The 26,961-nt window shown below is 35.9% G+C and overlaps 1 protein-coding gene across 2 annotated transcripts in view; it reads right to left on the bottom strand.

Moving 5' to 3' along the window:
• Positions 1–322: 322 nt before the first annotated feature.
• Positions 323–26,961, bottom strand: part of WDR44 (WD repeat domain 44) — a 90,686-nt gene continuing 64,047 nt past the window's right edge. Inside the window, exons 10-20 of one of the 2 annotated variants that reach the window (XM_019719134.3) lie at positions 26,307–26,458; positions 24,439–24,577; positions 23,256–23,320; positions 12,175–12,288; positions 8,619–8,741; positions 5,757–5,948; positions 5,448–5,549; positions 5,124–5,239; positions 4,408–4,535; positions 3,892–4,014; positions 323–1,404 (exon numbers count right to left, since the gene is read on the bottom strand). In XM_019719134.3, the coding sequence (XP_019574693.2) occupies positions 1,310–1,404; positions 3,892–4,014; positions 4,408–4,535; positions 5,124–5,239; positions 5,448–5,549; positions 5,757–5,948; positions 8,619–8,741; positions 12,175–12,288; positions 23,256–23,320; positions 24,439–24,577; positions 26,307–26,458 (1,349 nt within the window). In that variant the 3' untranslated portion in view covers positions 323–1,309. The remainder of the gene's footprint in view (positions 1,405–3,891; positions 4,015–4,407; positions 4,536–5,123; positions 5,240–5,447; positions 5,550–5,756; positions 5,949–8,618; positions 8,742–12,174; positions 12,289–23,255; positions 23,321–24,438; positions 24,578–26,306; positions 26,459–26,961) is intronic. The other variant, XM_019719135.3, reaches the window with a different exon arrangement.

Genomic DNA, 26,961 nt, shown 5'->3' with positions numbered 1-26,961 from the left:
AAACAAAATACAATTAACTAAAAAAATCCAGAATACTCCAAGGTCATGCTGATTATCATGGATATGGTCATGGCTCCCCATATTCTCACTTACATACTGAAAACAAATGCAGTAAAGAACATATAAGCATATTGATGACCTCTTAGCAGTGTTCATTTTAGAACTAAAAAAAAAATTTTCCCTAAAGGTATGTAGCTAATGCATTATAATATAGAGGTCTCAAATTTGGTCTTCTGCTTGCTGAAAATCAAATTATAAAACAAGACTTTGTTTTTCTTACATTCCTCAAATTACTGAAGCCATCTGAAAATAAAGTTACATGTTTAACAAGTGTTGATGACCAACTTTTAATAATACATATTTAATTTTCAGAAACATATGCTAACCATCAACAACATGATAAGGGTTCCAATGCCCCAGATGTTATTTCATTGGTACATTGTATCAATATGTACAAAGGCTTTCAAATTCAACCACACAAAACAAAACAGCTTAGTTTTTAAAACTACAATGCTTTAAAAAAATGTAAACAGTTCATTTTTACATTATTGTAAAAAAGACTCACTCCTTAATACGGCTTAATTTTTTTTAAGTGAGCAAAGCCTGGTGCTCATGGTTAAAGAATGAAAAGAATTCTTAACATTGAAACATTGTGCTCCAGTGTGGCAAAACAAAACAAAAAACAAAACAAAATGAAACTCTATATATACACATACAAAGAAAAGAATCTTAAGTCCACAATTTAGACCACACACAAAAAAATCTTGTCCCCAAATTGAGAAATTTATAAAAACCATTTACATGGTTGTTGACCTATTGAAAACCTATATAACATTTTAAAAACAATAACTCAGTCAAAAGATACCACTTTTCTTAAAAATGAAATTTTGTGCAAAAGAAATTGTTTAAGCTAGAAACAAGACTCCTTCCCCAATAAGAGGCCAAAAGAGCCACTGAAATAATTTAACTTTGTTAAGATTTAGTGCATGTAACCAAAAGGCACACACACGTGATTAATATATTAATATTTTCATGCAGAAACCTGTGCATGTTCACAATTATATAAGAAAAACACAAACATAAGAAAATGTAAAGCCTAATGTTTGGCAATGTTATTCTCACCACATTCCTTTCTAGTCTTATCAGTCCAGGGTTTACTAGATCATTAACACTGCCTCTCAAAAAATATATTATATTTGAACAACTTCTAATAAAAATTAAAAAAAGGACATTAGCCTGAAACACTAATATTTTTTTCAGTTCTGATACATACAGAAACTTACTGATATATTTTAAATGGCATTTCAAATTAAGATATATTTTTTCTTTTGTTAATAAACACTTTGATTGCTCCAGTGAAGTCAGCAGAGAGAAGAACTTCTGTGTTATCTGTCTTCATAATACCTTAAAAGCATAAAAAAATACTTTTAGTTGATTTAAAAAAGAATATGAAGCCTGCTGCCACAATCATCATATGCCCGTGACCTTTGGGGCAGAAGATCCTCTCTCCGCCTTTTCCGTCTCTCTTTTCTGGCTCACTCCTGCAATCCTTTCATCCTCCTGTACCTCTCCTCCTCTCTGAGGCTCACTTCCACTAACCTTGTCTTAGGCTGGTCTTTCCTTGGCTTGGGGAGATTCCAGTCCCTTGGGGCCTGGAAGCCTGGATTTACTACCAGGCAGCCTTGGCCTCTAAGTTGTCTAATGCTTCATTTTGTGCCAAGAGGCTAGCATGTTCTTCAGCCCCAGGACTGGAGTGCTGGTAGAATGGGATCAGATGGGCAAGTCTATTGTTATCAGGTTCTCTAACGAGGTTGATGGTTAGGGTTTATTGTACAGCAGACATACTAAAGCTGCCATGAAATGAAGTACACATGATGGATCTATGAATGCTGCCAGCACTTGTCCCCTTTACAGTCCATATGAAGAGCTATGTAGCTGTGATGAATGGCAAAAACATTTACATTTGCCATTAAAAGCATTTAACAAACAAAATTGAGTGTTAAGTAACTCTATTACGCATAGGCAAAGGTTGTAGATTTAAGGACTGATTAGTAAGGAAGAAAATAATCCAAACTTTAACTGGAAAATTGTGCAAAGGATGAGTCAGACCAAAGGGTTTCACTTAGATTTGCTAGAAACATATCCTAAGCCTTTGAACATTCCTTACTACCCTTCAGACATATCTCAAAGTCGTGCTATATGCAGCAGAAGCAGCAGCAAAGGATTTGGGGATATGAGAAAGGCTGGAGAAGAAAATAAATCATCATATACATATAAATACTTTACAACATACAATAATAACGAAGATGATAATGATAACGTCTACTACATGCCAGGCATATTGCCAGGCGCTTTACATATGTTGTCTTTAATTCTTATCACAATGTTGTAAACTGGGTATTATCACCATTTTACACATGTGGAAAATTAAAGCTTACATTGTCAAATATGTCAAGAATAAAGAGAGAGAGCGCAATCGGATATATTTTACAATCTCATACCCTGGGTTTAAGAGTTTATTCTCAGATTATACCTAGACAGGCACAAAACAGCAAACACAAATCTGAGTATGATCCTTTAAAAGCTATACCTCTTTCAAAAGGACTCAGTGAATTAACTGAACCTTCTTAATAAGGTACAGTTTTGACAAGTTTAAAGAAAAGTACTCTTAATTTTTCCTCAAATTGTTTAAAAGCTAGAATTTTCTATAGAATGTATAGAGGAAATGTATAGACTGTAAAAAGGTATCACTGGGGTAAAAGAAAAGGAAAAAACCCAAATGACTTAAGTTAGATGAGTTAGAATTTGATTCTGAGGGCAAAAAAAGGAAAAAAAAAGGAAGTATTTCCAAACAGGCATTTAGTAAAGGTTTAATAATTCTAAGTCGGTTTATTTTTAAATCTTCTAACTGAAAGAAGTGCTAGACTGAAGTTCATCTTTGCTATCCAAATTTTTCTTCACAGATAGAAGTAGTATATTTAGTGCAGTGTACAGTGCCAATAATACCACAAGGGAAATTATCTGAGGTTAAATGAAATAAAAACTCTTGAGAACTTTTGAGCACTCAAATACTTTTAGAAGCACCTTTTATACACTGTATCTACTGTTGTGGCTTTGTAAGTCTCTAAAAGGCCTGGCTGTAGTGTCTAAAGTGAGAAAACACATTTAATGAACTATTCTGCGATTTATTTTAATACAAACTTGTTTTAACAACTGGATCAAATTTGCATGGCTTTACAATACTCTTAAGGACTAACAGGGACCATTTTTATATAATTAGCACTCAATACTACTTGGTTTCTTTTCACTTCCTAACCTAAGTATTTTACATAACTGGGGTTACTACTCATTCTCAAAGCATATGCTGCAAATGGCAAGAAATTACAGGCTTGTGAATAGCTGCCTATAAGAAACTATAAATTTGTGGCAAGTAGAAAAGAACACTGCTTTCATTTTGGTTTAATCTTTTTATTCAGTAAATGTTTATTAAACACCTACTGTATGTAGGCAAGCACCATCTAGACATTGGCACAACAAAGAAGACATCCAAAGTCTCTGTCCTCAAAGAAATTAGAGTCTAAAAGAGACATACAATAAATTTTATATTTTCATGCCTTGTTTATGTTTCTCCAAGGAGAGCAGCTGCCCATAGAAAGAAACCATGAACTTTCAATTTTTTCATTTTTAACTCTCAGGTGAATTTAAAAGAAGTAAAACTTGCAAGAACTATGTTACTGAAATGTTCAGAAACGGGTATCTGACAACCACTATACTGTCAACAAAAAATATTTTTCATACTCATGAAAACCTCCTAATACCCAATATTAGGTCAATAAGGCTACTAAATGCAGACTAGAAAAAATGTAGGACAAATAAAATATGAGTACCTACCAGAGGGCATGGTATCCAAAATTTCAGCATCTTCACCTTCTGGTTTTTCAGACTGCACATCCGAAGACAACATCAAACTTGGGTTTGGAGCAAAGATGGCCGATGTAACAACTGCATTATGTGCTGGGGGAAAATTTTACTTTAGAATAACCAAGAAATTTAATTCTAAACATCAAGACAAAGAGTGTAATATGCAAAAAATACAATAGTGTATATTACATGCAAATATATTTTTAAAAACTAGCAAATAAGTAACTAAGAAGTATTTAAAATCCCGAAATATTTTCTTTAAAAAATGCCACACACAAATTCTGAGATTTCATGACTTCTCAAATTTTAGACAAGTATAAGTTCTTCCTTGGTATAGAAAAATCCAACAAAGCCAAACACAAAGCAAAAAAAGTTATAATTGCCAAACTCTCTTTCAAATAATGCCTATACAAGTTTACTTCTAGTACATATCCACTTTAGCTTTATTCACTAATAAAAGACACACAAAAGTAGGCATTTACTTACCTTTAATACCTTCCCAAAAGTCATTACGATCTCTCCTGACTGAAGTAAACTTGCTTAGATCATGGTAAGTACTCCAGATATAAACATACTTATCTTCAGAGCCGCTAACGAGGTAACTAAAATCATGGCTAAATTTGGGGAAGAAAAAAAAAACTCATTTTTATTTTTTCTTTAGATTCCACTCTATCAGAACTTCCTACTTTAAAATACCTAAGAAAATACCCAGGAGAGCTTGTTGAAATATAGACTCCTAGTCTTACTCCAGAGGTTCTGACCATCTAGTTTTCACATGGGGGTCAGAGGCATTAGTATTTTTATCAAAGCCCTAGGTTACTGTGCTGCTAGTTAACCCACACAGGGAGGAACACCTCCTTAGGAAATGAAAGAGAGAAGCAGATAATTTTACCAATTAAATTACTGGGTAATTATAGTAGTTCCCTATTATTCATGGGGGATACCTTCCAAGACCCCCAGTGGATGCCTGAAACTGCAGATAGTGCTGAACCCTATATGTACTATGCTTTTTCCTATACACAGTCATGTGCCACGTAACTGTCTAAGATTGTGTAAGTATATTCTATGATGTTCCCACAATGAGAAAATCACCCAGCAACACATTTCTCAGAATGTATCAGACATGAGGCCTAGATGAATGGAAAATGGGAGAAAAGAAGGAATGTTCTGACCTCTTTGGGGAATTTCTCATTGCCGTTTACCTGAAACTTGCTTTGATCTGGCTGCTGCTGTTGACATAACCCTTATACTTCATGGACAGGGACAAATCTCTAAGATCATATAGTCTGATTCTGGAGTCATTTGAGGTTACCAGTATCTAAAAATAAATCAAGGGAAAAGTAAAAAGTATAATCTTTTAATATAAGCTATAATAAAAAAAGGGTGTATACACATACAGAATATACCTCAAAACTAGAAAAAGCAGTATTCCATAGGAAAGGGAAAATAATCTTAGCCAAGATATTAAGAGCTAACTTTCAGAAGTCTACAGAGTGCAGAGAATGATTATTTTCAATACTTAGTACCTTATTTTCTCCAGGTAAAGGCTCAATGCCAGTAATTTTTCTTCCAACTTTGTTGCGCCCTCTGGTAGATCGGACATGTATTTGTGTGTGGTATTTCAAATGCTAAAAAGAAATCACAAATTTAAAAGATCAGAATAAGAAGGAACCTCAGAGATTATGTGATCCAACTTGCAGCCAGACATGGTATTATTTACCCCAATTTACAGATAGGGCAGTTAACGTGCAGAGAGGATACACCAACTTACCCCAAACCACAAAAATGTTTTATTATGTATTCAACTATGTAATTTACACAAGATAGTCATTTACCTCTGTATCATAGAAAATACATCTGCCATCATATGTCCCAATCACTGCATATTTTCCATTCTGACAAAAATTTGCAGCTGTGATCAATTTTGTTTGACCATCTACTTCATTCCACAAAGCCACTTTTTTGTCAGGTATGTTCCAAAGGCGGAGCTTTCCATCCAATGATCCACTTAGAAAATACCTGTCATCCTAAAAATGTGACAAAAGAGAAAGCTTTCATTTTACCACATCAAGAGAAAACTTATTAGCAAATCAATATGTCTATTAGAAATGTTTAAAATATGTAGATCTCATTTAAAAAGTATTAAAGTATTCTTCATGTAGGTATTTTATTCACTAAAAATAACAAGTAGAAACTTCAGTATTCAATCTGAAGGAGTGACATACTGATTGCCTTAGCATATCCATAAACTGCTTTTCCCGAAGTATATGGATGTCAATAGATAATGTGTTAGAGTGTATATTGCGTAGAAGGGTTCTGTTATCAAATAAGTTTGAGAAATTCTGGGTTATGGAAAATTAAACAAGATTCTCAGTTAACATGCATTCTGTATCGTCAAAAAGGGGATAAAGTAGGTAGTGTTTTCCAGCTTATTTAACCATGGACTTCTTTTGCAGAGAGTTGGTAGGGGGTCAAGGTAGGAACATCTAGCATGGCTAGTACCTTCAAGGAACATACTTTGAGAAAAACCATCCTGTAATGATGCACTTGTCCTAGACTTCCCTAGGACACATGTAGGGATAAGACAGTAATGCCCACCCCAATAAACTTTAATTAAAAAAAAAGTCATGCCAGTTAGCCCACAGAACCAGTCAATTTTTGGAACTCTAACACCATGTCAGCAGAGAATCGCTTCACTAATCAAATTCTCAATCTCAAAGCAGAGTTCTCAACGGAGGGGGGGGGCAATTTGGCCCCACAGGGGACATGTAGCAATGTCTGAAGACTTTTATGATGGTCACAACTTGGGGGTGGGTGACATCTAGTGGGTAGAGGCCAGGAATGCTGCTAAACATCCTACAGTGCCCAGGACAGCCTTCTCTCCCTGGATGACAAAGAACTATACAGCTCAAAATTTCAATAGTGTCAAGGTTGAATAACTCTGCTCTAAACTAAACAAGGCCTACCACTAAGCTGGTCTAACTTCTGGTAACATAAGCATCAAATATAAAATAATAGGGATGCCAAAACAAGAAACAGTCTCTTCCCTGCTCAAGATTATTCTTCTTACCCACCTCTGAAGCCCATCAAGGATAACCTGGGCATTTTTACGGCTATGCAATAGTAGGCTTGACTCAATGTCTACCAGTAGAAAAGCTTAAAAAGTAAAAACACTTCATCTTGGTCTTACAATTCAGAATTTTATTTATGTACATACATACACATGTGTGTACTCATGTATGTGTGTGCATGCCTCTCCATTTTGCTATTTATTTTACAACTTTGGCATCTTCCTTCCAGATAACATTTAATAGAGTCTTATTTCCTAAGAAAATGTCAACATCACCCGATTCTTCCCTAGAGCCTCTGAAAAAACTCTTCAGGTCTGTAGAATTTTTAGAAACAGGGCTTTTCAGTTTCCAAAATAAAAGTATAGAAAAACTATTGACTAAACAGAAGCCTTAATAATACCTAATACCTCTCTGGTGGATAACTATTACCACCTAATACCTCTCTCTTTCCACTCTGATACATTATAGTTAAAATAGAGGTAGAAGGAAGGATTTTTCTCATAGTTGCTGACAGGAATAAATCCATCCTTTTACTGCAATCTTGGGTGACAGGTAGAGGTGTTATTCAGAAAGAAGCATCTAAAGGCCTGATGGTTACAAGTGATGAGGTATTAATATAAATTAAACATTTTTTTAATTTTAAAAAAGTTTTTGACCAAGTCTTCTAAGAGTTCAGAATTATTACTGCCTATGCTATAAGCTTGCCCAGGGAGGGAAATCATATTGAGGGGAACAAAAAGTCATTCTTCTCTCTTAATCTGGGGAAAAAGGAAAAAAATGTGATTATAATTAAAACATTTCATTAAAAAGACAACAGAGATGAGGACATAATTTGAAATGCAATCATAACATCAATGCAGGGGTGAGAAAATAATCCCACATCAACTAGGGTCAACTCAAGCCCTCGTTATTTCAGCCTAGCTAGTGGAGTAGAACTAACATGTGACTTCCCTATAAAGAACTAAAACAAATTTAGCCTTACGCATTTGGTGGCTCTATCCTATAAGGACATAAGATAGGCCTGCGATTCCATGACAGCAGACTTTTCTCCTTTGGTTGAAATCATATGACATACTTTCTTTCCAGAGGGAAGATATTAACGAATTTTCTACATTGAAAATTAATAAGAAGGGATCTCAAGATTAACAATGTTGCCAGATATTAAATAGGAATTCAGCATTATCCTGTAACAAATGTTGGACTTTGCCTCTTTCAACAACTTCCTCTTTGTCTCTTCCCCTTCCCAAACCTCCTCCCACAACTATTCCTGCCTATATGCTTCCCTTTCTCATTTATCCACCTGCTGCTGTCTTCTCTTCTCTCACCATTTCCAATATCTCACTTCTTTAATAGGATACTTCCTTCATTTATACCCTGCATGTCCTTTTAAAAATTTGGGATTACTTTTCACTGTCATATTTAGAATATAACATTTCCACTTCTTCTAATGCAGATTAGCAGAATATTTCCTTTTTCATTTTTAAAGTAAAATGAAACACTAAATTATACTGTTCTTAACTATGTGGCTGTTATAATTCTTTTCCTGTAGTCTAATTACCCTCCAGGGAAACCTGGTTCCCTCACCTTCCTTATAGTACAACAAAAAATGTATAAACAATTACTTACTCTTGGATGGAAAGCTATGGCAGTAACAAAATCTATATGCTGAAAACAGCAAAGGCATTCTCTTCTGGAAATATGCCATAACCTGACTGTTTTATCCATCGAAGAAGAAAGCAGAAAGTAGTTCTATGGAAAAATTGCCATTGATTATTTTATCATCATGTGGAAAAAAATTATTATACAATAAAAGTGAACTTTTGGTTTTATGTACCTCAATAGTTTTGCTATTAGTATTATTATATGCAGCATTAGGAAGAACAAAAGATTATCCAATTCACTCGGAAGATCCCATTTTTTCCAAAACAGTTAAACAGCATATTTCTTTGATTCTACAACTTTTTCACATTACCTATTCTGGAATTAGGATGCATCTTATGATCTATGTCAAAAGAAATCTGCCAGACAGACAACAACAGAGACTAAGGTGTACTTCAGTGGTTATAGCCTGCATATATTGGAACTTAGCTATGAATATAAGGCATCTTTTAATTTGATTGTTACTTCAGTTTAGTTATTTTCACATTGACAACACTGGCGAATTTTAACTCACATGGACTCCTTAATTGTCACTTAAAAATGCCTTCAAAAAGATTACCCTATAATGCAGCATGGAAATGAAAAGTTATTGTGCACCTGTCATACTGTAGGCAAGAAAATTAGAGATTAGAAATTGTCAAATCTCTCAGAATAGATCAGAGAATTTTCAAAGCTAGATGATCATAGTGAAACGGATTTGGCCATCACCCAGGAACTTAACATCCATCTGTCAAAAGCTTCTAACTGGAAGAAGATCTTTAATTTCTAAACACAATCTATTTAAGGGAAGAACTACGAGTTATACTGAAGTAGAAAACCCAAATGAGACCCTAGTATTCTTTGGTATGCATAAAGGTGCTAAACAAATTGAAGCAATGATTACATTGATTTAGGACTTACAATGTGCTAAACATTACTCTTAGCACTATACAGCAACCATATGAGGTAGGTATATTATTATCCCCTTTTACAAATGAGAACACTGAGGCGGAGAGGTTAATAATTTGTCTGTGACTACACAGCTTGTCAGTGGCAGAGTGGGTAGTTTGGCTCTAAGGTTCAGGCTCTAACCACTACACATTCTGCAGAGTGCTTACGTAGAACATGTTACAGAAACAATAAGATGCTCTGTCATTTACTCAAAGCAATAAAAGAATGTTATATCTTTAAATGTAAAAGACGACGAAGCATAAAAAATGATTTGGATATATAACTGTATGGTGCATATATGCTCTATGGGCTAGTTTAGAAAGTGTACATTTTATGTGGTCTACCTGGTTTTAAATAGATGGTGCACCTCACAAATAAAAAACCAGAATTTTGAAAGATTTACAATAACTTGTGAAACATCTTATAACAGTTATTTTTATTTTCAAGATCTACTCAGTTCCAGAAAAGTTTTAAAGAGCATACGCAGTTTACTTTATATTTCCTGTTGATTAAAAACAAACTATGTAAAAACTACCGTGTTTCCCTGAACATAAGCCCTAGCATGATTGTTCAGGATGACATCCCCTGAACATAAGCCCTAATGAGTCCTTTGGAGCAAAAATTAATATAAGACCTGGTCTTATTTTCGGGAAAACACAGTAAATCTATGGTCTGCTATTCATTAAAACTAACTTCATTCAGTTCTTGCAACAGTCCATTGCTTTTAAGCATATGAAAGAAATAAAAAGACATCCCTAAAAATAAAGATGCTGAAGACATGTTAAGACTTGTCCTAATATGCCAAGAGATTTCTGTTGAATAAATACTTATAAGTGAAATGAAACAGTTTTCTTAAACTGAACATGATCTTGGGAGTCAAGGAAATTATACTAAAATCTAAGTTCTAACCATAACTAGTTTTGTGATCTTGGACGAGTCAGAGTCCCAGTCTTCTAATCTACAAAATGAAGTATCGTCTACCTCAGAAGGTTAATGTTGGAAGAATTAACAAGGTAATTCTTGGTACCTGCTACAAAATAAGTTTTCAACAAACAGAAAACCCACTATAAACATCAATTGTGCTAGGTACTAAAGAGAAACGACAGTAAAATGAGATCTGGTCCCTACTCTTAGAGTAGGGACTTAGAATCCTGTTGCAAACAAGACCTAGAATTGTACATACTTGTAGGTAAACAGTTAAGTAAAAAAGAAAGTTTAAGAAAAAAGCATACAAATAGATGAAGGCCTTTAGAACAAAAACAGGTTTCCTGAAGAAGACATTGTGCCTTAAGTGTGACGCCTGCCCTACAGATTGCAAACTTTCCTGCCCCCACAATACTGTGAGCCAATTTCTTAAAATAAACCTCCTGAGTATGTATATCCTCTTGATTCTGTTGCTCTGGAGAACGCTGACTGATACAGTGGTCAATGGAAATCTAATTTCTTCCAGTTAGTGTGACATTTCAGAAAAAATATTGGTTTGCTTTAAGAAAGTAAAATGAGTGCAAGGTTCCCAATTATGTTTTGTACTTCTTGTTCCAGATGAATATAATTATCAGATTAAGGACACTTTAGATTTCCATCTTCTGACAACTCAGTCACATTTCACACAGGATGGGGAAGGAATACAAAGACAATACGAGGGATCCGTTTAAAACTAGCCTACCATGTGAGGCCCAAGCTTCTTCCAGGAGGTTAGAGAAAGACATTATGACAGATGGATTATGAAAAGCATTCAGAACATCTAAACAAGTATGACAGGAGCAGCAATTCATAAATGAAGTGATTCAAAGCTGGAGGTCAGAGAAAACCTGACTTGCCAACATACCAGCAATATTTTTGTGGTACATGAGGTTCTCCTGACATAGTAAAAATATATGGACATCACCGGTATCCCTGAGTCTTTTGTTAACTCAGGTGACTTCTCAGTTTAAAACTTTAAATATTACTTTTCCCCCAAATTCTTAACATCTTTTATATTATTATTACTGACCAATTTTAATACAAAGAGTGTAAGGCATCATGCAAAAATTCCAAAAACTGCTTCCTGCTTCAAAGACCTTAAATCAAATTTAAAATAGCTCTTTAAGTTTTCAGAAAACTGAAAATACTTGGTCAGTGGCAAAACACCCTCTCTACTTCTGAAATAATTTTGCTTTAAGGGAAAAAAATTTTAAAAATGAAGATTTATCATTGATTAGTAAAATATAATTGTTAAATCTAAATTAATAATGTAGCAGATCAGACCCAAAGCAGTCTTGATAAGATAAATCAAATTTCACCTTTGTAGTTGAAGTCATATCCATTTTGCTGAGTGAGGATACTTTGCAAAATTACTTTACAAAGAGGCAAAAGGTACAGTATACAGACAGATCCAGATAGAAGCTGATAAGCAATATAAAGTAAACATTACCTTATTAGCCTAACCTGAAATTTCTCTTTTTTTAACTTTAATTTGTGGATAACTCCCACAAAGTATATATGGGTATTCAAACACTAGACAGTGTGACAATCATACAAATAAAAGACTTATTTTTATCCTAAAGTCATAGTTACATAGAATTAATTCACAATTCAAATATGAATTTCTTACTTTAGACCATGAAAGATCAAGGAGATCAGCAGTATGTCCCTTATATTTACAAAATGGCCGTTGTCGAAATGGTGCGTTTTTATCATCGGGGTCTTCATCAGCTCCACTGCATACCTATTTAGACAAAGACAAACATTAGCAAAATAAAAACTTCATACTCTTCCCAACTCATCTGTTCTCTCATCGTGTACTGATGCTTGATTGAAATCTTGATGTACCAAAAGCAAACTCCCCTTTATGCTGAATCTACTAATCACCTCTTCACCTCCTTGACCTAAAAAATAACAACCTAGGATCTTCCCTGAAGACCTTGTACTACCAGTCTTTTCCTGCCAGAGCCCCCACCCTGTCTTTTTCGAGCACGTGTTCCTTCAGGAGAGGTAGGAGCCAGCACCAGGGGATGATCATGACCAGTCTAAGCTAATCAAAACGAGCTCACTCCCTTTCCCAGTGATGAGCAGTTTAGGCATGGGCACGTGTTACAATTTTCATGAATTAGTCAGGAGGTAAAGATTTTTTGAGGTGGGAGGGAATAGAGGGAGGCTTGAGAAAGATTTCCTCATTCTTAAACAGGGGAATACTAAAAGGGACCTTCCTCTTTCCTACCTCTGAACACTGCTGTCTGCATGTGACACCTAAGAGTGCAGCAACTATTGTAGGACCATGAAAGGAACCAACCCAAGAGAACAACAGATAAAGAATAATAAAGCAGGAAGATGGTAGGATTCTTTGTCCCTGATGACACTACTGAGTTGCTCAATTAGCCAGCCTTGGAACCACCTCACCTCCAGACTTGCTTCCTTATTGTTTAAGCCATTTTCAGTTAGATTTCTGTTATTTGAAGTCAAAAGCATCCTGACAAAGATAGGTAGAAAAAGCACCGCCATTCTTGTGTGCCGTGCACTTAGTTTACAACATGCTTTTGTATTCACTATCTGAATAGATCCTAACAACTGTGAGTTAGGTATTAACATTATGAAGATGAAGGAATTAAGAAAAAAAAATGAGGCTCAAAGAGATTAAAATAACATATTAAAGGTCACACAGCCACCTGTAAACAGCAGAACCAAAGTGGAAATACAAATCATCTAACTTCAAGTTCAGAGATTGTTCCTTGAATATTTCAGAGGATGTAGCATGAGCACAAATACAGAGTGCTGGCTAAGTCTTGTTCATTTAGGGAACGATGGGTAGGATGATGAGGATGGAGAAAAAGTAAAGGGAGATGTAGTAGGGGATTAGGGTGGAAAGGTACTTTGAGACCAGATCATAAAGAGCCACAAATTTGTGGCTTAAAAGTTCAGATATTCTAATACAATGGAGAGCCCACAGAAGTTTCTGAAAAGAAAAAATAACATGATCTAACTGGTGCTTTAGAAAGAGAATGCTGAGTAATAGTGTAAAAGACGATTTGGAGAGAGAAAGTGGAAGCAGAAAGAGCAATCAGTTAAGTTTAAGTAAGAATATGAAGGCTTGAACTAGGACAGTGGCCATGGCGATAGATTAAAAACTACCAGTATTATTTTTCTAGAACTTTACAGTTTATAAAACATCTTCACATCTACTGTAGAGATAGACTAGCAACACAAATGCCAAGCACTACTGATCCTAGATGACTAGAGCTACTTCCCCTAATTTTGCTGCCATCTTAGTGAGCACTGCTGGAAGACATAAAACTAAATAGGCTTGTCCCATTACATCAAATTCAGCTTTTCCTTTAATAATCATTTACATTTCATTAAATCCTCAGCATATTTCCTCCAGAAGTAATTCCAGATCTTTATTTCCTCCTTAAATATCCATTTTCTTCTCCCTATACGCTACCTTTTTTTCAAAATACTTAATGTCTTTCTGATTATAAAATAATACATGCTCAGCATAAACAACTCAGAAAACAAAGAAAGCAGAAAAATTAAAATTAAAACCACCTATAATCTGCTAACATTTTGACTACCTTCAATCTTTGTTTTTAAAAACAATTGAAATCATACTATACACGTGATTCAGTATTTTCCTTTTTATTACATCATGTGTTTTCTGTATTTCACTCTGAAAACATTTACTAACTGCATATGGACATACCATAATTTAATCATTCTCCAATATGCTGGTCACTTAGACATTTCCATTTTTTCCCTAAATAAATAGCAATTCAATGAACATCCTGGAACATGAAACTTTATCCCCATTTGACTATTTTTTATCCTAATATAAGGGGTATTACTACTCAAAAGTTTCAAGCCTGAAACTTTTATAGTATCTCTTGCTGTTTGTTTTAATAAAAGCAGATAAGTTTACTTAATTTTTTTTTTTAGAAATACAGGAGTATACAGAATCAAATAAAAATCACCCCAAATCCTACCATCTAGAGATAACTAACTGTATGCAATAATTTGGTGTATTCCCTTTAAGTTTTTATCTATAAATATTTATAGATATTTTTAGCCAAAATTTGGATAATATTGTGTGTAATTTCTCAATTCTGCTTTTTTTCACTTTACATTTTATTTTGGATATTTTTAACATCATTAAATAGTGTCTGAAAACAATTTAAGGACGAAATAACATTCTACTGTACAGATTATACCCTAGTTTTTATTTCCTAGTTGTTAAAAAATTAGCTTGTTCAAGTTTTAGCTATTGTGAGAACACTAAAATGAAAATCCTTTTACTTACATCTTTGGGTGTATCTGATTATTTCTTTATAATAGATTTTTAAAGGTAGAATTACTAAATACAATATTATATATTTCATCTAATTTACATATGTCTCTAAATAGGTATCTACATCTAGAGAGACATTTATATCTCTATATATAGTTACATACACAAATATAAATATAAATAAAACTTTATTATGGACATTTCAAACATACACAGAAGTAGACAGACTAATATAATAGTATAATGACCCCCATGCATCCACCACCTACTTTAATGATCATCAACATTTTACTCATCTTGTTTTATCAATCTTCCTCCCACTTTCACATATTTGCTCACTTTTGCTGGAGCATGTAAAGCAAGATCTGAACCCCACTGATTTTATCAGTAAATATATATGTATCTCCAACTAATATACTTTTTTAAATATACTACCTCTTTTAAATATACTACACCATGCCATTATCACACCTAAAAATACTATTTGTATCATCTAATATCTAATCCATATTCTAATATCCTGATGACCTAAAAATGTCATTTTAAAGTTGGACTGCTATGAAAACTTGTAAGCCTTCTTATATTATTAGCACTTACCAGATACTGTACTAGTTACTTGAGATACCAAAATAAATGACATTTCTTACCTTATAATCTATTCTCAGTATTTGAAAGCTATAATGTGCCTTTTAACAGACGTCATTAACAAATTACGCCATTCTGTTAAAAAACCCTCCATTAGCTTCCATCATTCTCAGAACAGCCAAAGTCTTTGCAATGGCCTACACGTTATGACTGCCCTGTCAACATCTCTGCGACTTCATTTTCTATTACACCCCGTTGCTCACTGACTCCAGCTACCCAGGCTGTTTCTTGAATACAAAGAACTCCTGCCTTATAGCAGTTTCACTTGTTGTTCACTCTACCTAGAATACTCTTTTCTTCCAGATAGCCAGATGATCACTCCCTCACCTCCTTCAGATTTTGCTCAAATGACAACCTCTTGGTGAAGCTTCGCTTGTCCACATTATTTACTCCCTGTGTCTCCACTTAATATGCTTTATTTTATCCATGAAATTTATCACTTTCTAACATATTACAAAATTTACTTATTTTGTTTCTCTGTCTCCAACCACTAGAATTTAAACTTCGTATCAACAGATATTTGTGTCTCTTTTGCTCACTACTATATCCCTAATTCCTAGAGCAATCATTAATACACAGTAGGCACTCAACAAATATTTGTGGACTAAATGAAGACATGGTGCCAGACCTTCAGATGCCAACTAGCAAAGCATAATGGTTAAGAGCATAAGCTCTAGAGACAGATCAGAGCTGGGTTCTAATATGAACTGAATGAAATTGGTGAGTTACTTAACATCTCTAAGCCTTCTCTTCTTCTTTGGTAAAACAGAGTTCTTAATAGTATCTCACAACAGTATCAGGACTATTGTGAGGTTAAATGAGATAAGACGTAAAATGCAGTTAGCAAAGTACATGGCACATAGTAAGGGCACATAAAATCTTACTATACTATAAATTGATATAGTATAGTAAGTGCTTTTACCGTGTTTCCCCGAAAATAAGACCTAGCCGGACAATCAGCTCTAATACAACTTTTGGAGCAAAAAATAATGTAAGACATGGTATATATTATGTGATGTGATATGATATGATGTGATATGATATATGATCTGATATGATATTATACCCGGTTGTATATTATAGTAAAATAAGACCGGATCTTACATTAATTTTTGCTCCAAAAGACGCATTACAGCTGATTGTCTGGCTCGGTCTTATTTTCGGGGAAACACGGTAACAGAAATATAGACAAAGTGCCATGACAACAATGAGGAAGGATATGAGTAAGAATGCATTAAACAAACTAAGGAATGCTTCAGTGAGGAGACTGAGTTTGAAAATAAATTTGTCAGGCAAAAGGAGTAGCATATGTAAATAGAATCCACAAAGGGTCTGACACTTTTGTTGGGACAATAATGAACAACTGAGTGGCTCAGAATATAAGGTTTGCAAGAGGGAAGGGTGGGAAATAACAATGAGAGCTGGGGTCAGGCTGATCTCTGAAAGGTTGAGTCAAGCTAAGGAATTTGGACTTGACTCAATAGGAAAAAAAAGAGAGCCACAAGGAGTGCTTAAATAGGAGGGTAACATGATCAGATGTGTTTCATACGAAAGTAATTCTACTGGCAGTGTGGATGAAAGACTGGAATCTGGGAAAAGAACTCTAATGGTCCAGGTAAGAGATCAAGCCTGGATTATAGCAGTGGAAATGAAAGGAATGGCCAGATTCCAAAGACATTTCTGAGATCAAGTGGGCAGGATGTGGTAAATGAGCAGACATTGAAGGGAGAGTAAAAAGTGATCACAGTTTCTTACTCAGGAGATGGTATGGGTGTTAAACAAGGAACTGACATCGAGTACTGTCAAAGGAGTGGTTTTCTCAGGAAAAGAATACATGCTTAATTCCGTTTTGGACATATATTAATTATGGTTGATCTCTGCCTTCTCCCATGCAGAGGTCCTTGGCATGCACTTTATATTTTCAGTGACTCACACATTGTAGACATTTAATAATTGTTGACTAAACCAAATCTTAACCAATGCATATTTTTAACAAAATGCTGCATATGTAGCATTTCACAAAAATTACCTCTTACTCTTTAGTTAACTGTCTTCATCCAAGCTTTTGATTCTAATGATCTTCAAGAGGATCAGGATGTCACCCCAAAACATGCCCTTTTGCATAAGGATTATTTTGAGCTGAAATCAACATTGGAGAAACAGACACAAGAAAGTCTCTACCCTTCCCCTTTCTACCTGAAAGCAGAGCATAAAATTCCTTTTGTGAAGGTGTCTTCCCCTCACAACTCCTTTATCAGGAAGGAGAGACTGAATCTTATCTCTGGAGATAGCATGAGTCTGCACAAACAGGGCTTTACTAAATAACCTTTATCTTCCATTAGCTTTCTCCAATATATTTACTGCCCCAAAATTTACCACCCCTAAAAGTCTAAACCCCCTTTTTCTTTGTGTTGTCACATCTCCACAAACTTATTGCTCTTTGTTAAAATGATATATAAGCCCCTACGTCTGATTGTTTCTTTGGATCTTCCCTATTTTGGGGTAAAGGCCTCCATACGCATATGTAATACACCCTTTCTCCTGTTACTGTCCTTTGTCAGGCTATTCTGTAGATCCCAGCTGTAGAACCTAAGAGTGTAGAGGAAATATTTTTCCTCCCCTACAATCTACTCTCAAAAATTCTAAGCAGCAGTTAAATGAGATCACACCTATATCGATGTTCCACTAAACAAGCATACCAAACACAGATTTACCCAAGAAAAGCATTCATTTTAAGAAACCGATACTTACGACTTCTAGTGTCAAGAAGAAATTTGGTAAGTCCCTAGCATAATGGAGCAAAATCAACCATGCCCCTCTTCCTTTCTGCCTTACATTTACTGAGCGCCTTTTGGAAATCAATAGAAACAGAGAGTGTAATTCTAGGCTTGACATGACCAATGAGTAGGTAAGTGATCTGCTGTGCATCACTCTGTATGCCTAACTATACAACATGTACTTTCAGATATTCTATTTTACACGGATGCTAAGAAGACAAGAGTGAGAATGTAGTTGAAATGTGCTATATTACCAGTATCATGCGAAAAAAGAACATGCACATCAGGAACACAAACTCCATTGTGCTTACTGCGCCTCACTGCAGTTAGCACTAGGTTCAAAGGTAATGCCAGATACTGAACTCCAAAGGCATATGAAATAGTGGCCCCTTTTTTAACTGTCCCCAAATAGAATGACAGAGTAACAGAACCCCAGATATAAATGAAACAACAGATATAAATGATATTCAAGACTCCAGAAAAAAATCTCAGTACTTCAGGGGGTCACTGCATTTTGTGTCAAAGAACTACTCTCATATTTCCCCGAAAATAAGACCTAGCTGGACCATCAGTTCTAATGCGTCTTTTTTTTTTTTTTTAATTAGTTTCAGGTGCACAAGACAAAGCAAAACTTAGACATTTATCATTTATATCCCTCACACTGTGTGAACCCCCCTCCCCCCATCCACTATCCCTCTGTACGTTCCCAAAACCTCTCACCTAATGCGTCTTTTGGAGCAAAAATTAATATAAGACCCGGTATTATATACGTATGTATATACATTATATATATACACACATATATAATATAATATAATATAATATAATATAATATAATATAATATAATATAATTAATATAATATAATATAATATAACATAATAACTATTATACTCCTGGTCTTATATTATAGTAAAATAAGACCGGGTCTTATATTAATTTTTGCTCCATGAGACACATTAGAGCTGATGGTCCAGCTAGGTCTCATTTTCGGGGAAACACGGTATGCTCCTCATTTAAAAGGTCTTGTATTTGGGGTGACCAGTTGGCTTAGTTGGTTAGAGCATGGTGCTAGTAACAGCAAGGTTGCTGGTTCGATCCCCACATGGGCCACTGTGAGTTATGCCATCCTTTAAAAAGGGAGGGAGGGAGGGAGGGAGGGAGGGAGGGAGGGAGGGAGGGAGGGAGGGAGGAAAGAAGGAAGGGTCTTGCATTTAAACAAGATTGGGAGTTACTTAGGGTTTTTGGGGGGCATGAATGGAAGTAGTTAAGAACCTGTAGGCAGGACTGCTGAAATCAGCATAATGAAAGATGGTGCAAATAGTCCCTGTTTTTAATAGTAACCAAAGCCTGGAAAATTTATGGTGAATTAAACTAATAAAAGCAAACCCTTTTCCCTAAAGCAAAGTGGTTAACATTTTCTATGCTACATTAGTGGGTGAAGGCTTTCTGGAGGAAGTGGGCTCTGAAGAATGGGCAAGCTTGGAATAAAGAGAAGGGAAATTGCAAGCATCCAGATAAGGGAAACGGGAATAATGCCATAGGAACTCAACACTGACTCAGGCCTGGGTTAGGTTCCAAGGATACTAAGATCTGTGAAGTACAGTTCTTTGCCTTAAACCAGCCTGAGACTAGCCAGTGAGACAAACTGCCAAGGAGGATGTGGTAAGTAATATCAATGTCAATATGACGTACTCTCAGAAAAAAAAGGAAGAACAACTTTGCCTGCTTGATTCAGGGAATATTATAAGAGATAAGATATTTAAAGAAGGAGAGGGCTTTGCCCTGTGAGGACAGGGGACAGGAAGGGAGTTCAAGGCAAAGCAAACGGCATGGACAGACATGAAAGTGAGTGTTTAGAGCACACACCCATATCCAGCATGGCAGGTAGGGTGTGCAGGTACTAGGGAATTAGAACTGAGTTAAAGCAGTGAGATGAGGCAATATCGGGAAGGACCTTGTTCCGTAGGTGACAAGGAGCCATCAGAAGATTGAAAAACACAGAACAGCCAGTCAGATATGTATTTTATTAAAAAAATAAAATAAAATAACTGGTGGCAGTATAGAAAATGAACTGGGTAAAGACCAGAGACAAAAAAAGCAGCAAACGTTCAAATGAGTGTTAAGGGCATAGATGATGTGAGCAACAATGGGGGAAGAGGGAACAGATTCCATGGGCATTTGTAGGTGGAGGTAGAGTAGATGGGAATTTGCAACTAATTTGATATGTGGATAAGGAAGGAAAAGCAATAGAGTGTTTCTGACTGAGTTAAAAAAGGAACTTATAGATGTTGATGCCATTAAAGAAGGTTCAAAAGAGAGGAGAAGCAGCATGTGGGTAGATAATAAAAATATTTCCATGAATGACCATTAACATCTATCCAGACACCTGGGACTTATCTTAGGCTAGTCACTTCCCACCCAGCTGGTCAGTCACCAAGTCCTATAGATCCCACTTCTTTGATGTATCTCAAATTCAGCTCATCTTTATGGTTCTTAGACCCACTGCTATCAGAGTCTATCATGATCGGGCCGGCCCGGTGGCTCAGGCGGTTAGAGCTCCGTGCTCCTAACTCCAAAGGCTGCCGGTTCGATTCCCACATGGGCCAGTGGGCTCTCAACCACAAGGTTGCCAGTTCAACTCCCCGAGTCCTGAAAGGGATGGTGGGCTCCGCCCCCTTCAACTAAGATTGAACATGGCACTTTGAACTGAGCTGCCTCCCGGATGGCTCAGTTGGTTGGAGCGTGTCCTCTCAACCATAAGGTTGCCGGTTCGACTCCCACAAGGCATGGTGGGCTGCCGCCCTCTGCAACTAGCAATGGCAACTGGACCTGGAGCTGAGCTGTGCCCTCCATAACTAAGACTGAAAGGACAACAACTTCAAGCTGAACGGCACCCTCCACAACTAAGACTGAAAGGACAACAACTTGACTTGGAAAAAAAGGCCTGGAAGTACACACTGTTCCCCAATAAAATCCTGTTCCCCTTCCCCAATAAAATCTTTATATATATATAAAGAATCTATCATGATCGAAGTACCCATTTCTCTTCTGGGTTAACAGCCTCTTAAGTGGTTTTCCTGTCCCTAGCCTGGCACCCCTATTCAATCTATCCTTTACAGTGCTATCAGGATGTTCTTTCTAAAACAAAACCCTGAACATTTTAATTGAGCTCCTGATAAAAACCCCCCTTTAAAGCCCTCTCTCCCTCAGTAGCTTGCAGGATAAAGTTCAAAATCTTGGTTTAACACAAACAAAAGGCCATGTAAAATTCCAGTGCTGCTTACCTCTCCCACATTTCTCACTTACCCTTTGGTCCACCCACATGGAATTTCTTGTAGCACCTTTAACATGCTGTGCTGTTTCAGTCTTCATGCCTTTGCACTGGCTACAGGGTCTGAGATGGCCTTTCCTGCCTTCTCTCGTGAACTCCTAGCTCAAACATCAAAGCCTCCAGGAAGGTTTTCCTGACACCCTGATTCACGACGTTAACTCCTATACTTGCGGAGTCCCTTCTGTAGAATATTATCATCTACTACTGTAATTGTGAATATATCTATTTCACTAGTCAGCCAGGTCCCTAAGGCCACAAAATATGTTTCATTTAACTTTGCAGAGTCTAGTGCCGTGTCTGGCCCATATAACAGGCACTCAAAAAACATTTACTCAGGGAGTTGTTTTCAGATCTTCAGATTAATTGATGTGCTTGAAGAACATGTAGGTGGAGAGATCCCATATATATTGTTATGTGAAAAGGGCAGCATGCACAGTAAGATCTCATTCTTGTTTAAAAAACATAAAGCTACTGAAAGGCTAGGAGAATTATGGAACTAAAGCCAGTTTAGGATGGGAGGCAGTGGGTAAATCCACTGAGAATGGCCAAGGAAAGAACCCTGAGAAACAGCAACATTAAAGAGGGTGGAGGAAGAAGAGACAACATGGATAGAGGAAGAGAACGAGGAAAAACAGATCCATGAAAAGCTGAGAGGAGTATGTTCAGAGTAGGTAAAAATTCATGTCAATTACTATAGAGCCAGTGAAATCCCAGGTGGATATTGTAGCTTCTCTTTACATTAACCTTGCCTAGATCAGTACACTAGAAGCACAGGGGACAGCTTAGAACAACATTTTATGTTGTACTTTTTAGGTTTAAAATTGGTTATAATATTCAACCTTCTAGCTCTGAGACCAAATGAAAATCATTAAGATATTTAAAACTACCTAAAACTGTGATAAAGCATTTATTAAACCAAGAAAATGGGGACACCCAGATGGCTCAGTTGGTTAGAGCACTAGCTCTGAACAATAGGGTTGCTGGTTCAGTTCCCACATGGGCCAGTGAGCTGCACCCTTCACAACTAGATTGAAGACAACAAGCTGCCACTGAGCTGCTGGAGGGGCGGCTGGATGGCTCAGTTGACTAGAGTGCGACAACAAGGTTGCCGGTTCAATTCCCCCATGGGATGGTGGGCTGCGTCCCCTGCAACTAAAGATTGAAAACGGCAAATGGTCTTGGAGCTGAGCTGCGCCCTCCACAGCTAGACTGAAGGACAATGACTTGGAGCTGATGGGCCCTGGAGAAACACACTGTTCCCCAATATTCCCCCATAAAATTAAAACAAACAAACAAAACCAAGGCAATGGAAAAATGAAAATATTTCAGCATCTTTTTTTCTTTCTTTAATTTCCTATAACTCAGGTATCCATTATTATTTTTTAAAAATATCTAACATGGATTTGAGGGGAGGGGATTTTGTTTTATTTAAGTTTTCATTAGTAGTTTTGTAGCTTGAGTAGTATTATTCACTGTCTAACAACCTTTAAAAATCACACTTTTTCATTTACCAATTCTAATAGAAGCTCTTGTTTCTAACACATCTAATTTTAATTAAGTGCTTTCATGCAACTGTAATTTCTGATAAACAATAAGGTACGCCATGGTAAACAAATCAAATCACGGTATTTAACAATAGTAACCATAAAAGAATGAACATACCCCTGTATCTGTATCAGATTTTGATGAATTTAGACTTTCCTGAGAAGGTGATGGGGACACACGTCCTAAAAACAACATAACAACTGTAAAAAGGCATGTACCTACATGTACACACACACACACAAAAATCAGAAATAAAGACACAGTAACACCTAATTAATAGTCATGAATGTAACAATCTGGAAAAATCCATGGGAAGCATTAACTCTTTAGGCACCAAAATATTTGTTTTTATCATTTTTATATAAGAACTTTATAAAATGGCTTAAGCATTTCCCCAGTTAAATAAAATATTGTTAAATTCTCATTATTCACAGTGAATACATTCTTGTCAATCATAACAAGTAGCAAGATGAACAATAAAGGGGCAGAAAGGGTCTAGGCTGAAGTAAGTCTCAAGGGCCACTGAAAGTAGTCTTTTTGCTCCAGGCGGGGCAATAAAAAGAAATGCATAATAAACATAGTTTACTCTATATTCCTGCCCAAAGCCACTTCTATGTATGTCCTTTCTCCCATCCCTTAACTTCTTGTTTTCCAGCCTTGGATGACTGGGGATGGGGGTAGGGTGGGGAGAGCGGGATTTGTGGAGAAAATTTATTGTAGTTAAGTAATTACAAGAAAAGAATCCCATAAACTTGAAACTCCTATTTACATCAATTCTACATGTTTTCCTGATAATTTACTATGACACAGAAATATTTCACATAGTTGTAATCACTGTGTACATATACCATCTTCTGAGGTTTCTCTTTTCCATTTAACCTTTTTTCGTATACCCTTTGATGTACTGACAAATCACATTTACTTTCCATGGCTATGTTTCTGTAATCATTCTTTACTTATTGGATGTATATATTATTCTCATGCTTTTTCTAGATGAATCAGATATTTATTTTAACCTAGGATAGAACTGAAGATTGCCAGGGGAAACCAAATAACTTCGTTCTCAATAGCTGATGAAATTAACTCTGCACTACACCTGAAAGAGGATAAAGTCAAAAGCTTTGTGGTAGCTTTTTTCACTGGGTTTAGATGTTGACCTCTGTCTTACTTAGGTTTGTGGCTATGACGGGAAATTAGTTGTTGTAAATGTTGCCTAATTAGAGGGCATTATTATACCTAAAATGTAAAAATGCCAGATGTCTCTAGATTTTTAAAGCCCACAAATAAATGAAAAAAATACCTTCAGTATTGTATTTCATTCGCATATTGTTGAAATAGTCAAAAGCATTTTTTAAAGCCCATATTCTCACTACATTGTCTTGTCCAGCTGAGGCAAGTAATCGACCACAGTGAGAAAATTTCATTGTCCAAACAGCTCCCTATGAAAACAAATGAAGGTTCAAAGTTATTATTTTAAATATTAAGACACTAAGCCAAAATAAAAAATTATGCCAAATTATGCATACTAAGATAATGCTCCCATTACTAACATCATTTAAACCAACAGTCCAATTGTGATACACTACCACAAAGAGGCACTTTTAGGAGAAAGGAGAGATACGATAACACAGTTTACCATACTCTAAACTAACAATTTCAATTCCAAACCTTGTGCACATATTACTCGAAATGGGAGTTGTGAGGTAGCTTGAAATCTTCATTGTAAAAGCATGAATACTAGATTGGGATTTCAGTTTCCTAGCTGAACATCAGGGGGAGTAGGATAGGAGGAGGCAGAGCCCTCAGCTTAGCACCAACAACTCCTGACCAGGACTGACAGAAGAGTACGATCCACCTTATCAGTAACCCTCATAGTATTAGATATTTAGAAATGTTGGAATGGTGTGGATTCCTCCAGTTTTTCTCCCCAGAAAGGTTTTGCAGTATATGGCTAGAATTCCCAGACATATACTGAAAACAGAGTGTGTGTGTGTGTGTGTGTGTGTGTGTGTGTGGTGGGGAAGGGGTTAAAGAATGTGAACTCAAACTGGAAAGGCCAAATCCTATTTCAACAAATCCTATTATAACTACTATTACAACACACATCTATGCAGATCACGAAGATTACCCAAGTTAGAGGCAACAGCTCATTTACTGGAATAATATTCATCTCTATAAAATTCAAGTATATTAAGACATTTGTCATTTGGAGCCTACTACAATGAGATTTTACTTACAACTGGAAAGAATGAAAGACAGTCAATACAGTACAAGGAAATTCATCAGATTCCTAAAGGAAGTTACTCTAATCAACTCAAACATTTTATGTGTAGATTATAAATACCAAAGTTTAAATGCCAATCTGGCTGCCATCTTATGTTTGTGGTTGCTTCCTTCCAGTTAGGCCAACTTTTAGATTTAAAATCTAAATAGATAAATAGATTCCCTGATTAAGGACACACAGCATCATACATCCAGTTCTGAGTTTATTACTTCATTCCCTATATTCCTAGCATTTTCAGGAGCAATATAATTTGTATACTTTATACCTACTTTGGTACATTTTAAGTCTGATAGAGAAGTTGTACCTTTACCTACCTCTGTCCTTGTTTTAGGTCACTTTACAAAATATATTGAGCTTCTGACATTTTCACCCCAATTTTATTGGGGAATATTGGGGAACAGTGTGTTTCTCCAGGGCCCATGAGCTCCAACTCATTGTCCTTCAATCTAGTTGTGGAGGGTGCAGCTCACTGGCCCATGTGGGAATCGAACTGGCAACCATGTCATTCAGAGTTCATGCTCTAACCAACTGAACCATCCGGCTGCCCCGAGCTTCTGACATACTTGTGTAAATTATTTAAAATATACTGGGGAACATTTCAATCATTTTTTAAAGTGATAGATCACCCTCTAATATAACTGTTTTAAAGTTTGGTACCTTTACATTGCTTTCTTAATGATACAGACTTAGAATTTACTTAATTCAATAACTTGAACAATAATTCAGATAGACTGCATTACTAATTCATTAAATCGTATTAATATCAATTCACTCTTCTTAAGTAAGGCTAGAAAAAAATACATACATAAGAAGAGATCTGCTTTATAGAAGTATTTCTCTCAATGAAAACAGAATCGATACTGAAAAATAAAAACCTCGCTTACCATATGTTCACCACTCAGATCTTGCACCACTTTGATCTGATCAAAATCATAAGGTCCTTTGAAACCATGCGCTGCTTTGAATTTAACAGGTCTTGTGTATGGCATCCCTTCATCATCACTGGACGAAGGATCATCTTGATCAGTATGAAACACTAAATAGAAAACCACCAAAAATCATCACTAACTAATATAGATATAGCTATCATATTTTCATATCCACTGCTAACCAAGAAAAATTCATTCAATGGAGAAACAAAATCTGTCTATTACTAAAGAGTATATTGATTCCAAATCCAGCTCTGTCCTTTATTATCTGTATGACCATAGGTGAGGTGCCCAACCTGTCTGTGCCTGAGTATTCTCATCTATAAAATGGGGAGAATAATGGTGCTTACCTCATTGGTTTTATGAGGACTAAATGACTTAATATAGCTGAAAGCGTTTAGAACAGTGTCTGGCACAGAATAAGTGCTATATAACTGTTTATTATAAAAATAAATGAATTACAACAAGGGCATAGGAAGTTAAGACGTGCACAAATTTAGAAAATTTACCTATTTTTCAAAATATTCATAAAAACTAAGTAGCTTTGCATAACTAATTTATAGCTGATTACTGAACACTCTTCTAGGTTCCCACAGTCACAAAGTATGTA

Source organism: Rhinolophus sinicus, chromosome 18 (assembly GCF_057876585.1).
Source record: "Rhinolophus sinicus isolate RSI-liver-muscle chromosome 18, RSI-T2T, whole genome shotgun sequence".
Classification (NCBI taxonomy): Eukaryota; Metazoa; Chordata; class Mammalia; order Chiroptera; family Rhinolophidae; genus Rhinolophus; species Rhinolophus sinicus.
This window is presented reverse-complemented; position numbering and strand designations above follow the sequence as displayed.